Source organism: Neltuma alba, unplaced genomic scaffold (genome assembly GCF_004799145.2).
Source record: "Neltuma alba isolate B1F8T4 unplaced genomic scaffold, ASM479914v2 tig00000129_pilon, whole genome shotgun sequence".
Lineage (NCBI taxonomy): Eukaryota > Viridiplantae > Streptophyta > Magnoliopsida > Fabales > Fabaceae > Neltuma > Neltuma alba.
Window position 1 is genome coordinate 67794 of NW_021631928.1, and position 15710 is coordinate 83503.

At 30.2% G+C, this 15710-nt stretch overlaps 2 protein-coding genes across 2 annotated transcripts in view; both read left to right on the forward strand.

Moving 5' to 3' along the window:
* LOC114747438 (peptidyl-prolyl cis-trans isomerase D-like) overlaps window positions 1–8806 on the forward strand; it is a 23197-nt gene extending 14391 nt beyond the window's left edge. Inside the window, exon 8 of the transcript XR_003740394.1 lies at window positions 8754–8806. The gene's annotated coding sequence lies outside the window, so the exon portion shown is untranslated. The remainder of the gene's footprint in view (window positions 1–8753) is intronic.
* LOC114747266 (peptidyl-prolyl cis-trans isomerase CYP95-like) overlaps window positions 7078–15710 on the forward strand; it is a 21380-nt gene continuing 12747 nt past the window's right edge. Inside the window, exons 1-4 of the mRNA XM_028935600.1 lie at window positions 7078–7155; window positions 7266–7320; window positions 8487–8604; window positions 8754–8887. Of these exons, the coding sequence (XP_028791433.1) occupies window positions 7078–7155; window positions 7266–7320; window positions 8487–8604; window positions 8754–8887 (385 nt within the window). The remainder of the gene's footprint in view (window positions 7156–7265; window positions 7321–8486; window positions 8605–8753; window positions 8888–15710) is intronic.

The following is a 15710-nucleotide window of genomic DNA, read 5'->3' on the forward strand; positions in this document are numbered from 1 at the left end:
ATATTATTTTTTATTATTAATATAAACATATTTATAAATTTTTAATTAAATTATATTATTTTAATTGCAACTAGTTTAATATCCGGTTCAATTTTTTGAATCTTGCTATTTATTATTTATCAATTATGTTATATTTTAATGTTATGAATTAAATTATATTATTTTAATATGACCGGTTTGACCTTAGTCCAACCAATATCCCTTAACCCACTGTTTTGACCGGTTTAGTTACCGGTCCGGTTTTTTATTCCTTGGTATAAACAGCCACACATTCTCAAAGATTGTATATATTAATACAACACCACTAGAAAAATCATTTTTTACACCGCTTTATTTACCCTAGTTTTTACGCCAACAATATAACAAATGAGACGGGGTAGTATTTTTATAAATAAGGATACAATATTTACGCCGGTTATCAGTGAGACCAGTGTAACATTCAATATTTACAATGGACATTTACTCAACCAGTGTATAAGTAACTTTCAAAACATTGGTTAGTGTAAACAATTGATGTTTGAATTGAACAATCAAGCTTCTCTTTCGTTTACTATCCCCCTAAAGTAACGTGTTCGAGTTTGAAAGGTCATCATGTTCTATCACCGTCTATTTAAGATCAGAACCTAACTATTCTTAGCTGCTATTGTCATTGTATTCCATCGCCAATAACCCCACAATGGTGAAGTGCAGAGAACTCTCCCAGTGTGTTTTCCATTCCCTCCTCTCCAACCTCCCCTGCCTCTCCCATCGCTTCCTTTGCTGTCACCTCCCTTGCTTGACAAGCTACTTAGCAAAGTAGCTGTGATTGAGCGTGACCCTTGCCGTGTCGTCTCTAACTACTATGCCCTCAACAACAAACTCAACATCCTACTTGATGACCGGGACATCGAGTATGACATCTTGGATGACTCTTCTAATAAATCCTCTGACGATAATGAAGAAGAAGCCCCTCCTCCTTCTATTCCTCTAGCTAATGGGGAAGAGGAGCTTTTTTGTTTGTTTTATTATAAAAAAATGTAATCTTTTTTTTTTTTTAAATATTTTGTCTGGGCCTTTGCGCCCATAATCTTAACATATATAAAGTGTAGCTATTTTGTGATCTCTAATTTATTTATTTTGTTTTTGTTTCGGAAAAATCCCTTAAAAAGATACTTTAATAACTCAAATTCTTATTTGAGTCGTTAAATTTTTCAAATTCCTAATCAGGTCACATAACCTAAAGAGGGATTTTAAAATTTTATGACATGACTTTAATACTCTATTTATTAGAAATCCAGAGAGATGAGAATTTGTATCATTCTCGTGTTGCCTAAGAACTTTGAATGAGAGAAACTTAGCATATAACATTGCAAATCGAAAAATTGATCAAGTAAGTAGTGGTGAATTAGTTTTTATATTAAATTTTCCTCCCTTATTGCAAGTGTGTTATAAAGATAGAATGTTGTTAATTTAGAATAGAAATGTACTAACTGTAAAATAGAACGTGTTAATTTTCAAGATTGTATTGTGACCAAGTTTTATTCAAAGACTCATTACAAGCGTGTTATATAGATATAAAGCTGTTAATTTAGAACTAAAACTTGTTAACTACATAATTGAACGTGTTAATTTTCAAGGTTGTATAGTAATCAAGTTTTACTGCAAGTGTGTTATGGGGGACAAAAAGTTGTTAATTTAGAATCGAAACGAGTTAATTGTAAATTATAAAATGTTAACTTTTAAGGTTATATTATGATCAAGTTTTTTCCAAAAACTTATTGCAAGTGTTTTATGCAGATAAAAAGATGTTAATTTAGAATCGAAAAGTATCAAGAGTGAAATAGAACATGTTAATTTTGAAGATTATATTATGATCAAGTTTTATTCAAATATTTATTGTTAGTGTATTATGAAGATATAAAGCTTTTAATTATTTAGAATTAAAATTTGTTAACTGCATAATTGAACTTCTTAATTTTTCAAGCTGTATTGCAATAAATAAAATTTTATTAAAGACTTCATGTAAATGTATTATAAAGATAGAAAGTTGTTAGTTTAGAATTAAAATATGTTAATTGTAAAATGAAATATGCTAATTTAGAATTTTCTTTTAGTTTCTAATGAAAGGGGCATTAAAGTTATTTCATAAAGTTTTAAAATCCATCTTTAGGTCATATGGCCTGATTAGAGATTTGATAAATTTAATGACCTAAATAAGAATTTAGGTTATTTAGCTGTCTTTTTAAGGGATTTTTCCTTTTGTTTATTGTCATTTCTTCGCATTTTACTGTTTCTCTCTCAATAACAAACCCTAGCTAAAACTAGAAAGCAATGCTGGTTTAGAGAACAAAAACTAGTCATTTTCTCAATTTTTGTTGAACAAAATTTACACCAGTTGTGGTGAAAATTGATTTAAAAATCAATTTTAACACTAACCATCAACATATTCAATATAGTAACAAATATTTACACCAGTTCTCCTTTGTCTAATGTAATATGCATTTTTGACACCGGTCTCTATGTATAACCAATGTTAAAAGTTTGCCCTAGCTATATAAAGGCTCTGTTATGCTCAGTTTTGTGGCCTCCAAACACTCTCGCAGCGTGTGTCGTTCGTCCCCCTTGTTGTTGCCTTTCTATTCTCGCCGTATGTAACATTGTCGCCATTTTATTTCTCCATTAAACTATTTACCTAAACCCTAATACTTGTGCTCATTTTGTTCGAAATCTTTTTTGGTTGCTATTATCATCACGAGGTTTCCGTCATCAATGTCCTGGGGTTTTTATTGTTGACAACATGATGCACTCCCTCTCGACTTAGGTAACTCATTTCTTTGCTCATTTTTGCCGTCGACATTACTGCTTATGCATTTATTGCTTTTTATTATTGTTTCTTAACTTCCTAGTTGGTAACTTGCTATTTGTGCGTTAATTTGCTGTTCTTATATTAGCTAGTTGTTAAGTTGCGTTACACTTTGTTTTTTTGAGGTTTTTTTTGGTTTGGTTGCTTTATCCCCAGCTTGAGAGGGCTTGAGTGGTTTTTATGAGTGTTGGACATGTGTGGATTAAAATTTAAGCACGAAGTATGCTTACGACAGATGTCCACGAGCTTTAGTAAAGTTGAATGTTGCCACCCTTGAATTGGGTGCAAGATTCACTAATCCTAGGCATAATATTTTGATTGTAATAAGCTACATTTCGTATGGTTGAATTATAACTAGGTAGGGGTGTTTGCTTGCAAAGGAAACCAAAACCTTCAGTTTGGTTTTCTTGGCGACCAAAACCTACTTCACTTGGTCATAATCAATCAATTGACTTCATTGATCTTGAGAAAAGAAATGACCTTCAACTCAAAGTAGACATCCAGCTAAATTTTATCCATGAAATTCAATATTAAAAAATCATTTAACCCCTTTGGAGGTAGCGAAATAGAACAACCAAGCCAAAAAAAAAAACTTTCAAGAGACAAATGTCACAATAACAACTAACTAGTATAAGAAAAAATAATTAATTAAAACAAGTCCACTTCTTATAGGCTTTTTTTTTTAATTTAAATTTCCAATACTTACATTAGTTTGTATTAAAACCAGTGTTAAAGGCATCGTTTACTACACCGGTTAAACCCGCTGGTGTAAAAAAGTTGGGATTTTTAACACTAGCTATTTCTATACTGGTTGTATTGTCGGTGTCAAAGACCTATTATAACCGGTTTAAAAGACTTTTTTTTTTGTAGTGCCAGAAAATTCTGATATGATCATGTATCAATTAATCCATTTTAGGTAATCAAAATCATGATATTTTAGCAATTTTGGAAACTGTCATCCAAATTTGATGTTTTATAATTATCTCTGTATTATATTTTTTGAGCAAAAATATATCTATTATATTAAATAATGAAAAATATGTGTGTTGCAGTTGTAGTTGATGCGATATTTAAGTTAAAATTTGAAATAAATTAAAACAGTTTAGTTTTTAGTTTAAAATTTTAAAAATGCGCGAGTAAATTGCGATGATGTAGCCACATCTATCGGGAAGTTATTACAGCAGTGGGATATTAAGCACTAATTTCAAGTCTAAAATAATACACCGGTATAACTTTTGAAAAAAATAATTAACTTTGAAGCCTAAATATTTTAATTATAATAATCTCTAATTAAGAATGTATAAAATAAAGGACAATAAAAATGATACTCATGACTATGTGTGATTGAAGAACTTAACATAATAGATATAAAAAGAACTTAACCTAAGCCTTTTTCTATAATAAATTCATAAAAAATAAGTTTATTAGTTAATTTGATAATTGTCATAATGAATATAAATAAAAACATCAGTGGTTGAAATACTTTCCAGTTTTCTGTGAACTTATTTTTGTATATTTAACATTATTTATTATTAAAATTTAAATGTTAATATGTCAGCTGTCAACTGTTTTATTATTTTAAAATTTATGCAGATATATTTAAGATTGGAAATAATTGTTTAAGATCACATTACTCTGTTATGATCTAATTTTTAAAATTTAGATGCTTAATTTTTGTGCTAATCCTCAATGCAATTATTAAATAATATAATATTAAAAGTTGTTGCAAAATTTAAATAGGATAAATCCTAACCTTAAATCGAATCACGCTGCAATCATGCCACGTGTGCATTTGCGTTGAGTCCGAATCAGAAAAACAACGTGTCGGCTGATCGTGCGAGGAAGTTAAAAAATTACTAAAGAAGATTTTGCAGATTTATTGTGAAGCCTCAGGATAAGTAGTGAATCTTGGAAAATCTTGTCTCTGTTTTTCTGCCAATACCCCTGATTTTGTGAGGGAATTATAGCTTCTGATATGGAAGTTAGGCTTATGGATCACAAACATTTGAGACTCTCATTCCCAATGTAATGGGAAAGATAAAAAATTACTATTATAGCCTTTGTGAGGGATAAGGTGGGAATGAAGCTATATGACATCTTTACGGTGTGGATGCTTAAAAATATTTTCAGATGTTAGGTGTATTTTTATCCTTCATCAAATTATCTTTTCTTTTAGTCAAAACTTTATCAGACTACCTATCATTCAGAACACGTGTGACCGCAGCTAGTCAACCTTGCCATTGGTGGCAGGCGGCCACATATTTATCATCATATTTATATTTTTTAGCTGTTCACTGCAGATCATTATATTTATTTACCATAAGGTTTAGACAATTAATAATTATTTTTTTCAAAATTAAGAGATATCAATATCTTTTCTTACTGGGTATGCAATCCCACAGCATCTAACAATCCATAGCAAATTCGACTATAATTTTTGGCAACGTATTTTTTTTAATATATTATACTATACAAGGTTTATGGTCTTTATTTGCTTTTATTTTAGACTATATTTATGTCAATTTTTTTATATTTAGTACGTCCAGTTGTTTAATTGCACATGAACATGTATTTTATTTTTAAAATATTATTATTAAATTATTTATATGAAAAAAGAAGATACTATTGATGGGTGATTAAAGATCTTGACTATCTAAAGAAAATGATACAAGTATTTTCCTTTTATTTTTGTTTATTTTTAAATTATCTCGAATGATAAGAGTAACGTTAGGTTAAGAAAGGGTAATGAGACGCATTAAGTTAGATAAATTGACAAAAAAAGAAGATTTACTCCACGGACCACACATCAGGTTTCCCTTCTCCTTATTTCAAATTTTCCACTTCACAGACTACAGCCGCATTCTGCTTCAGTTTGTGCCCGCCGCAAGCGCGGCTCACTCTTCGGCCTCCATATCCGAGTTCGCCACAAGCGCCGCTCACTCTCCGGCCTCCATATCCGAGTTCGCCACAAGCGCCGCTCACTCTCCGGCCTCCATATCCGAGTTCGCCACAGTCAGACTCCACAGCATCGGTGGCAGCGTCTCCTCCTCCTCTTCCTCCTCAATCCTCACGAGCCACGTCGACTCCCAAGCCACAGCTCTGATCGAGCTTGAATGGTCGGACCTCACCAGCCACAGCATCGCCGGCGTCGACTCCTCCTCCTCCTCAGTCCTCAATCCTCATCTGGCTTGTGGGTCATCAATAGCTAAGCTTCCTAGTTCCTACAAAATTAATAGGTAATCTTCCTAGTTCCTTCAAAAACATCAATATATGAAACTCTGAAGCGCTGTGTTGGTTTCCTGTTACTCTGTTAGTCATAAAACTGATCATCCACCCCTTGTCTCAGAGCATTCGGCCACCAGCCTTACCACCTTCATTGATTTGATTTAAAAATCAATATTAAACTTTGTTCGCTGTTACTTTAGTCATAGAACTGATTAATTTATACCAATATTAATACATAAACCTTTGGCTATGATTGTGAACTTCTCCATTTGTTGTCGATTGCGCTATATATAAAGAAGGATCATGTCAACTAAATAGTAAGATTAAATTCAAATAAAGCGGTATTGGTTTTTATAATTCTAGATATGCTACCACAAAATTAAATCGAATAGTAGGATTAAATTTGGATAAAGTAGCATGCTGTTGACTTTTTCTGGATTGGCAACAATGATGAAGAAGATAGATTTGGTGCTAATAGAGTTCACACAGTTTTTTTTTTCCCAAAATGTTATGTGTTGTTGCATTTTTCATCCTTTAATACTATGTGCTGATACATGATTCTTTTATTTTTCCCCCAATAGATTTGGTGCTCGAACAAGATGAAGAAAATATGTTGAAAATTTGATGATTTGCAACTGGTGGTTGTACTTTTATTTGGTGTAACTGTAATCATAAGAACAGTGTCCAATTGTGTTTTGAATGTATAGGAGATTAAGCAGAAAAGAGAAGTGTTTTGAAATGATTAAACCCAATTGTGTCCAAGAAGGTGTGTGTGGGGACAATGACAATGCTGCGTACGATGTGTTTTTTTTTTCCCTCTTAGTTAGAATTTTACAGTGAGGCTTGTGCTCCAATTGTTGAATGGAATTTTGAATAAAAAATCAGGTTATAGCTAGTATCAGCGTCTTCTTCTTATGTAATACTACTTAATAATTAATTGGTGACCCTTTGCTGAATTCTGTGACTTCAGTGGTTGTTGGCTTGAGTTCTGACTCAAAAATAGAAAGACGATGGCAGAGAAGAAGAATCCCCTGGTTTATATGGATGTCTCTGTAGATAAGGTGTATGTTGGACGGATGATTTTTGAGGTACCGGTTTTCTTTCCAATACTTTTGGATTACAATGATTATTGTGATACATGATGAAACTTTTTGTTTTTGTGGATTTTGCAACTTAATAAATTCTTTCGTCTGTGCAGCTATTCAAAGATGTTGCACCTGCAACTGCAGAAAATTTCCGTGCTTTATGTACTGGTAATAATTTGATGGTTTTTGCCCTCTAGTAAAACTGACTAATTGAACAAGCCCTTGTACATGCTAATGTATTTAGATTTTATGGCTTATGATATATGTTCCCCACCTCTCATTTAGTTCTCCTCTTTGTTCAGGTGAAAAGGGAATTGGGCCAAAAACAGGTTTACCCTTACATTACAAGGGCTCTTTCTTCTATCAGATTCTGAGCGACATCTCTTATGTGAAGATATATTTTTTAACTCTTGTTACCTCTAAAGATCATTCTCTTGTATTGTAGATCTATCCATCATGTTGTGGTTAAAGTTGATCATGGCTCAGCAGTGATTCCTTTGGTCAATTATCCTTGTTTATGTTGTAGGATACAGGGTTGATGGTCATGAGGGCTTTTCTTGGGATGTAGTTTTAAGTTGTGCTTACTATGTTATCCATCTTATAATGCTAATAAGTTTCATAATGTCCAGCCTTTTTGTATGCATTGTTGTATCTTAACTTTATAATGATAGCTGGTTTTCATTTTGCAGGGCGGGGATCTATTCAGTCCATGGGGTATCTTTTCTATTGTTGCATTTAAATTGGGATGACACACTTATCTAGTTTTTCAACATTGTAATTTGCACAATATATTGAGTCACTTTCACGTTTTTGAAGTTGTTCATTTCATGTTTTTGGTCATATCATCTTGTGTAGCAATTACTATTACTAATTACTAAATAAATGAAAACATGTGCTTTTTTTTTTGGGTCATGCATTGCATGTGTTATAGTGTGAGTCATTTAATAGGTCTTTCTTGTATTCAGTTGGTGTTTCCCTTATTTTCTTTCCTTTTCTTTACTGCTTGAAGCTTAATCCATCTGAGTAACACTCTGTGGATTATGTATGGTAGTTGAATATAAATTTTGGAGTGAGTTTTTCATCGTTTGCGTTAATTTCAAGTATAAGTTTCATGTAGTCCAATTACAGTTTTCTATAAATTTCATTTTTTTCCCTTCTTACACTTCATGCGTCTTATTTTTTAAAGAAATATTTTTGCAGGTACTTGTGGGGAAAGTATCTATCGTGCAAATTTCCCAAGTGAGAATGCCAATAATATCCATTTAAATTCTTACTTGTGTGAGTATATATTTTGGTAAACAAGGTATTTACATTGTTCTTGTTATTTATTTCAGTTGAGATGCCTCGACTTAAACACGATGAACGGGGCCTTCTAACCATGAACCTTTGTGATCGTTATGGAATCGGATCACATTTTGTAATCACCTTGAAACCAGATTCGAGTCTGGACAGGTTTGTTTATATGTTTAGTATTATGTTCTGCCCCGTTATACTCCTTCTAATGGGTGGCTAGGGTGTGAATACAGATTGTTAGGTCTTCAAATATTGTATTTGTAGAAGTTTATAATTTACTAATCCTATTACTTGGAATCTTTGTGTAGGTTTCATGTGGTTTTTGGAAAGATTATTCGGGGATTCAAAACATTGGATAAGATTACAGAGGCGGATGTGTATGAGGGGGCACGGGTTCGAGTTTCAGGCTGTGGTGAATATAATCTACACGAGACTAGACCTGGTATGTGGGTAATAAGGGGTATACTTTATATTTAAATAGATGTAGATTTTGAATGTTATATTAAACCCATAATATATAATCTATAAATATTTTACACCTACTTAATTCATTTTAATTACTTTTCTTTTTAAATTTAATTCTTAAGATAAAATGTGATTCTATGAAATCTGTTCATTCTCTTTCTTTGCAGGGAAAAAAAGAAAACGAGAAAAAAAGAGAAGGGAAAAAGAGAAAAGGAACAAAAGGTACCAAAAAAGGGAGAAATAAATGACAAACATTTTGCATATTCCATGTCAAATATCTCAGCTCTTGCTTCGCAGTGCGATTGTTGATAAGCTTTGCATGATGAACCGCATTTTTTTAATCATTCTATTCACATGATGATTCTTATAATTTTAAGTAAATTTAGTCTAAACATTTTGGTCAAATCAAGGACTTGCACCTAAGATTTTTTAAAATGGGGTTTCCCAAATTTGACCATTATTATTTGTTTTTTGTTTTAGTTAAAAAAAAAAGAGTTAATATTTAAGCTTTAGACGTGTAAATTGGATTTGGATTCTCTTCACTACCCTTCCCGTTCTCTTCCCGTCCATTATTTTTTTTCCCTTTCACAATTATTGGATCAAAACTTCAATAGTCCAAATTTAATATTTTATAGCATTTTATAAAAATAAATATTATTATAAAAATAGATAAATGAATTTAAACTGTTAAAATTTAATATGAATAGTTTATAGTTACAGACTGTTATATTAGCAAATTTTTTTCAATTTTTTTAATACAATTGTGAACTGTTCAGATCAGTTTTTAACAATTTAAATTTATTATTTTTTTTGATAACATTATTTTTATAAGAGGTTAAATCTGGATCATTGGAATTTTAATAATATTATAGAGCAAATTATTGATGATAATCCCTTGACTTCCAATTTAAATTCCAAGGCAAACATAGAAATTATGCATGTATGCATTATAGAAATTATATAATAATCAAAACTAATCAAGCAAAAGCATTCCACAGGTTAAAAAAAAAACTTAGGTTAAATTACGGATGATTTAAAAGTTTTGACTTAGAAACATCAGGTATAGATTTTATATAAGTGCATATTTTATATTTAAATGAGTATAGATTTTGATTATATTATATCGAATATGTAATCTATAAATATTTTTCAGCTACTTAATTTATTTTAATTATTTTTTGCTTTAAATTTTTTCTTTCGATAACAAGTGATTCTATGAAATGTATTCATTCTCTTTAATTTTGCAGGAGAAAAGAAAAAAAATGAGGATGAGTAAAGTAGAGAGTAAGAGAGAAAAAGAGAGAGGAAACAAAAAGCACGAATGCTGCAGTTCCTACTTCACCGTCCATATGTTGTATCGTTATTAATTGCTATGATGAGTTTTGTGGAAGAGGATGTCTCCACCAGCCCCTTTCTGCACTTTTCCTTCGCTTAATATTTTTATCATTAGATCAAATTTTAATGGTTAAAATTTATTTTATAAAGATATTATAAAAATATTAAATATTAAATAATAAAAACTATATAAATAAACTTATACGGTTAAGTGTTAAAATTTGATATAAGTAGTTTAATGTGATAAATTTTTATAATATTTAATATTATAATAATATTTTTACTTAATTTTAAATCTCAACCATTATAAGTTAATTCAGTGATAAAGAAATTAAGTGGAGAGAAAGTGGAAAGAAAAGTTAGTAGAGATATTATTCTTCCAAGTTTTGCATGGTGAACCACATTTCTTTAATCATTCTATTTATTTGATGATTCTTGGTTAGGGAAAAAAATATGTATTGCAAAAATAGTAACCCGATCAAAACAGTTTGGTCAAATCAAAGACTTCAATTAACACTTTTAAACTGGCGTTTTCCAAATTTGACTATTATTACTTGTGTTAATATTGAGAGATACGTTAGGTAATACTACTCTTCTGGGTTTGTTGAAATTTGATTGGCAAAGAGCAATATATATCTGTAAGAATCATAAAAGCAAAATACCAGAGAATAACCAGAGCGAAAACAAAACATCTGAGAAAGAAGAAAAATGATAAGGGAAAGGATGTTAAAAATTTGGCCTTGCAATGAATAAAAAGAAATCAAACATGTTTTAATTTTCTTTTTTAGCAAATTAAAAGTATCCAAAAATGTAAAGTTTACATGTTTTTTCCTATCTAGATTTTACTTCTAGAAAAACCCAAAAAATACCTCAAAGATTTCAAAACATCAAATTAGAAGTAACTACAAAAATATATTGTTATTTTTTTTAAATGTTGTCAATTATTATTAAAATATAATGAACAATACTAATTTAAAATTTTAAAATTTAAATGTATTTTTTTAATTCTCCCTTTTACTTTCCCATGCGATTAAAAATGATAGTCATATACAACTGTTGATAAGGATCATAATCTATATATTGCAAATTTACAATGCTAAAAAATAATTAGCTGCCCTTATTTCCCAAAACATGTAAATTTGGACAACAGTGAGGCAGAGAGACGACGATAAGAAAAAAACATGCCTCGTTGAGAATCAAAGTGAAGAAGCCAGCTTGCGTGATGGGATTGCTATTCCTACGTTCTGGAATATCTATCCGCTGCTATTTGACCAAGATTATCATGAAAATGGGAAAGTGCCATTTAATTAGCTTGCTCAGCCTTTTGTTTTTTGCGTCTTCTTTCTCTGATTCATTTATATGTCAATCGCATGGGAGGCCTACCAGTAACCTAGGTCAAGGAGGAATCTGCTTGTCAGGCTTCACTTCTGTGTTTTTTAGTGAGAGAGAGAAAGAGAAAGAAAACAAATTTCATTTAAAGGGTATTTACTACCACTGCAATAATTTTTTTTCAAACACATCTTAGCTTTTTAGATTGCTGTTTTGCTCTCTTTTTGTCTATTATTTATGGCTTGTGGATGGTGAAGAGATCAGATTGTGACGTTTAAATAATAAATAGATAAATAAATACAAACATAACAGAAAAATGTTTCATAAATTTTGAAATCTCCAAATAGTCATCTAAATAAGTAAAATTTCAGTGTAGATATAAGCTGCCAAATTAGGATTTGCAAGTTTACTGAAATAACCGTATTGTTTTTTTTCCCCAAAAAACACTAAGCACCCCTACTTGTTGGTCAATCAAGGAGCTCCGATAGCTAGCCAGGGCTGGCAACTATTTTGTTAGGTATTTTTTCAAGTCCAATAATGCGATTAACAAATTTTTTAATATTGGTATAACAGTTAATAATAGATTTTTTAGAAAATTTAAAAAGTGATATTTTTATAATTTTAGCAACACAGTTAATAAGTTCTATAACACCGTTAATAAGTTTAGTACAGTAATTAACAACAGATTTTTTAATAAAATCAAAAAGTGATATTTTTACACCATCAATAACTTAGTTAAGAAATCATGGAACGATATTAACACCTCTCATACATTTGGTGTTAAGTTGAATGTGATTTGGTGATACTTTTATACCATTGTTCCACCTAAATGTGCCTTAATATTCGAACTCATGAGCACCTCTTTTTTTATCCAAATTTCTTGCAATTGAGTTGTGTTGAATTTGCTGATTATTATTATATATATTATCTAATTTTCAACTTATGATCAAATTTCTCTATCAGAAATGATCTCGCATGGTTGCCTGTTAGCTATTTCCCTTTTCATGCTATATATCCTTAGGGTGGCAGTGGAATAGCGTGAATGCATGTTAAGATGTTACTGTCACGGAGAGGACATTATGTTTTGATGCAGTTTTCCTATTAATAATATTTTATTATATGTTTGTGTCTGCTTTAATTATATAAGTTAGTTAATTAACTAGAGTTAGTTATAAGAAATATGACATATTTTTTTAAAAACATCATAATTATCTCCTACTTAATTATATTTAAAGGAGTATCAATAGGAGATAATTTAAGAAAATTTGATGAATATGAGATGTAAGTCGCATATTTAAGGCTAAGAGTAACTCAAACAGTTAAGTCCTTAATAACATTAATACATAGTGAACTTCTCATTATTGGATGAATTTCATGGATGGTTGAGGGATATTTTGCACAGAAGCTTATTACGGTCTTGCTTGCTTAATTGTTTCTGCATAATGCCAAATTTATCACATCTAACATGTCAGAGTGGGCAAAAATAAATGAGCCTCCTGTTCTTCTGACAGCAATCTTAAATATTATTGCTGTTTGAAGAGTTTTTTAAGCTTGCTTGAACATGCAAGACAGGGTCTCTTAATGATTCAACAAAATTGGATATAGATGATGGATTAGCTTTTTGTGAGCCTTCCCAATGCAAACAAAAGAATAGAAACTTACTGTTAATATGCTTTTTCAGAAAAGTTGATAAGCAAGCATACCCGAAATTGCACTTAAAAAGGATAGAGGACCATGCCCCTACTTGAAGGATCTGAAACGTGCCCAAAATTGCCCCCAGAAATTAAAGGTTTAAGGATGCAAATTTGTCCCGATACTTCCTATGTTCAATGTTAATTTTTTAAATTTATGAGGTAAATTTGTACCAAATTTCTTTATCATTCTATTTATTTGATGATTCTTGGTTAGAAAAAAAATGTATTGCAAAAATAGCAACCAATTATACGATGGTTCTTACAATTTTAAAAAAAATCTAGCCAAAGCATTTTGATCAAATCAAGGACTTCAACTATGATTTTTAAAATGGGGTTTTCCAAATTTGACTATTATTGCTTGTTTTAATATCTATGCTTTGATGATGAGAGTTGAGAGATGCGAAGGATGTGGTGCTAGAGGTTGGGTGATTCTGCTGTTTTTTGATTTCGTTTGTCAGTTGTTTTGTGTGTTTCTCGCAGTTTCTTTAGTTGTTAGTAGTTGTAGGTTTTTGGTTTGTTATAAGCTTCACTTTTTAGTAATACATTCCTCTTTTTGGCAGGAAAAAAAAGGGTTAATATATAAGTTTCAGCAATTATAGTTACATGTAAGTTATATGAAAAAATAATACAAATATTGGCAAATAAACACTGTCAAGATCTTTCAGATATGTTGATTATCCTAAGTTATTCCCTTGTCTCACTAATTAAGCCAGAAATCCTATTTCATTTCATATCATTTTCAATTTTAGTATTAAGAAAATAATGAGACTGCACTATGAAAGTAATAGGCGAAATGAACAGATAAGCTGTAAGATTTAATGGGCCACCCCACTTAACACCTTTTACGACGCCACTTAAGATTATTTCTGGTGGATCTTCCCTTTTGTGTGTTTGAAATGAATGCCGGATTGTGTGAACTTTTATGATTCATGAATAATAACTATCAACTAATAAGAATTAATCTAATTAATAAAAAGTCAAATCATAATACACAAAGTCATGGGTTCGAGTAAACTCACCTAAACTTTTTTGTACAAAAAAAGAAATTACTTCCACCAATCCTAATTATAAGATCTTGTTTATAGTTTATAAGTGAGATCTTATAATTAGGACCAAAAGCAGTAAATTTTTTGTGAGGAGGATTGGACGTTGAATTTGGAACGTCTTTAGGAGGAAGAAGAAGAGATGAAGGAAGGATATAGCCATTAGAAAAGGTTTTGAGAGAGTTGGGACGTGGCTTTTGGGCCTTTGGGGAGTAGTGACTGGTGATAATGCCTGAACGATAATGTTTTTTTTTTAACATAAAAAATTTAAAATTTATATAACATTAATTATATGTAAAATATGGATTAGATCCATATCCTCTTAAAACTTTTTTAGGTAAAAATATTACGTTTACTCCTTTAAATTTGCATTAAGTTTCAGTGTAGTTCTTTAAATTTGTTTAAATTAATATCGTTAACCACATTAACAGAAAATACTGACTCAACGTCTGACTCAATGATTTTAAAATGATGAGTAAGTATTTAAATGTTGACTTATTAATTTTTAATTTAAAATATTTAAAATAAAACCTTACTCTTATCAACAATTTGTTTGAAATTTAATAATTGTAAAATAAGTAATTTTCTTTCCTTCCTTTTTATTTACATATTTTAAATTAAAAATTAATATGTTGGCATTCAAATACTGAGTTATTATTTTGAAATCCCTGAGTGAGTATTTTTCGTTAATGACGTTAAGTCTAAGGGATTAAAAATATACTTTTTTAAATTTAAAGACTAAGTTGAAATTTGATTTAAATTTAAAGGACTAAAAGTATACTTTAGTCAATTTTTTTCCCCCTTTTCCTCTCAGAATCCTTTCTTCACCTTAGATCCAAAAATGGGTTGTTTAGATGTAATATCTTCATAGAATATTATTAAAATATAAATAAATTTAAAATGTTAAAATTTAATATGAACAATTCACACATGTAGCATAAAAATTAATTTCTAAAATATTTTTTCAATAGTTTTATAAAATATTACATTTGAATCATTTATTTTTTGAGTTAAGGGTGGAAAAAGAATTCTAAGAAGAAAAGGAGGAAGATGATTATGCGAGGATCCTGATATGTAAAACACTTATTGTGGGATTGAATTTGATTCTCAATTTACTTTGTTTTCCAAATTTATAATTTTTTTCTCAAATTATTCCTATTGATTATATTATCTGCGGTCCTTGATATCTGGTTTGAGTTCAAATTGAAACAAATAAGGACTAAAGATAGTATCTATTAATGGGTTCTCACCAAAAGGTAGTCCAATACATATAATTAAATATGATAGTTTAGACAGGTTAATATACATGGGTTATGAATGGCTAAATTAACTAATTCTCTTAATATCTTCAAATTATTTAATTAACTATTATAAAATAACTAATTTTTTTAATATTCCC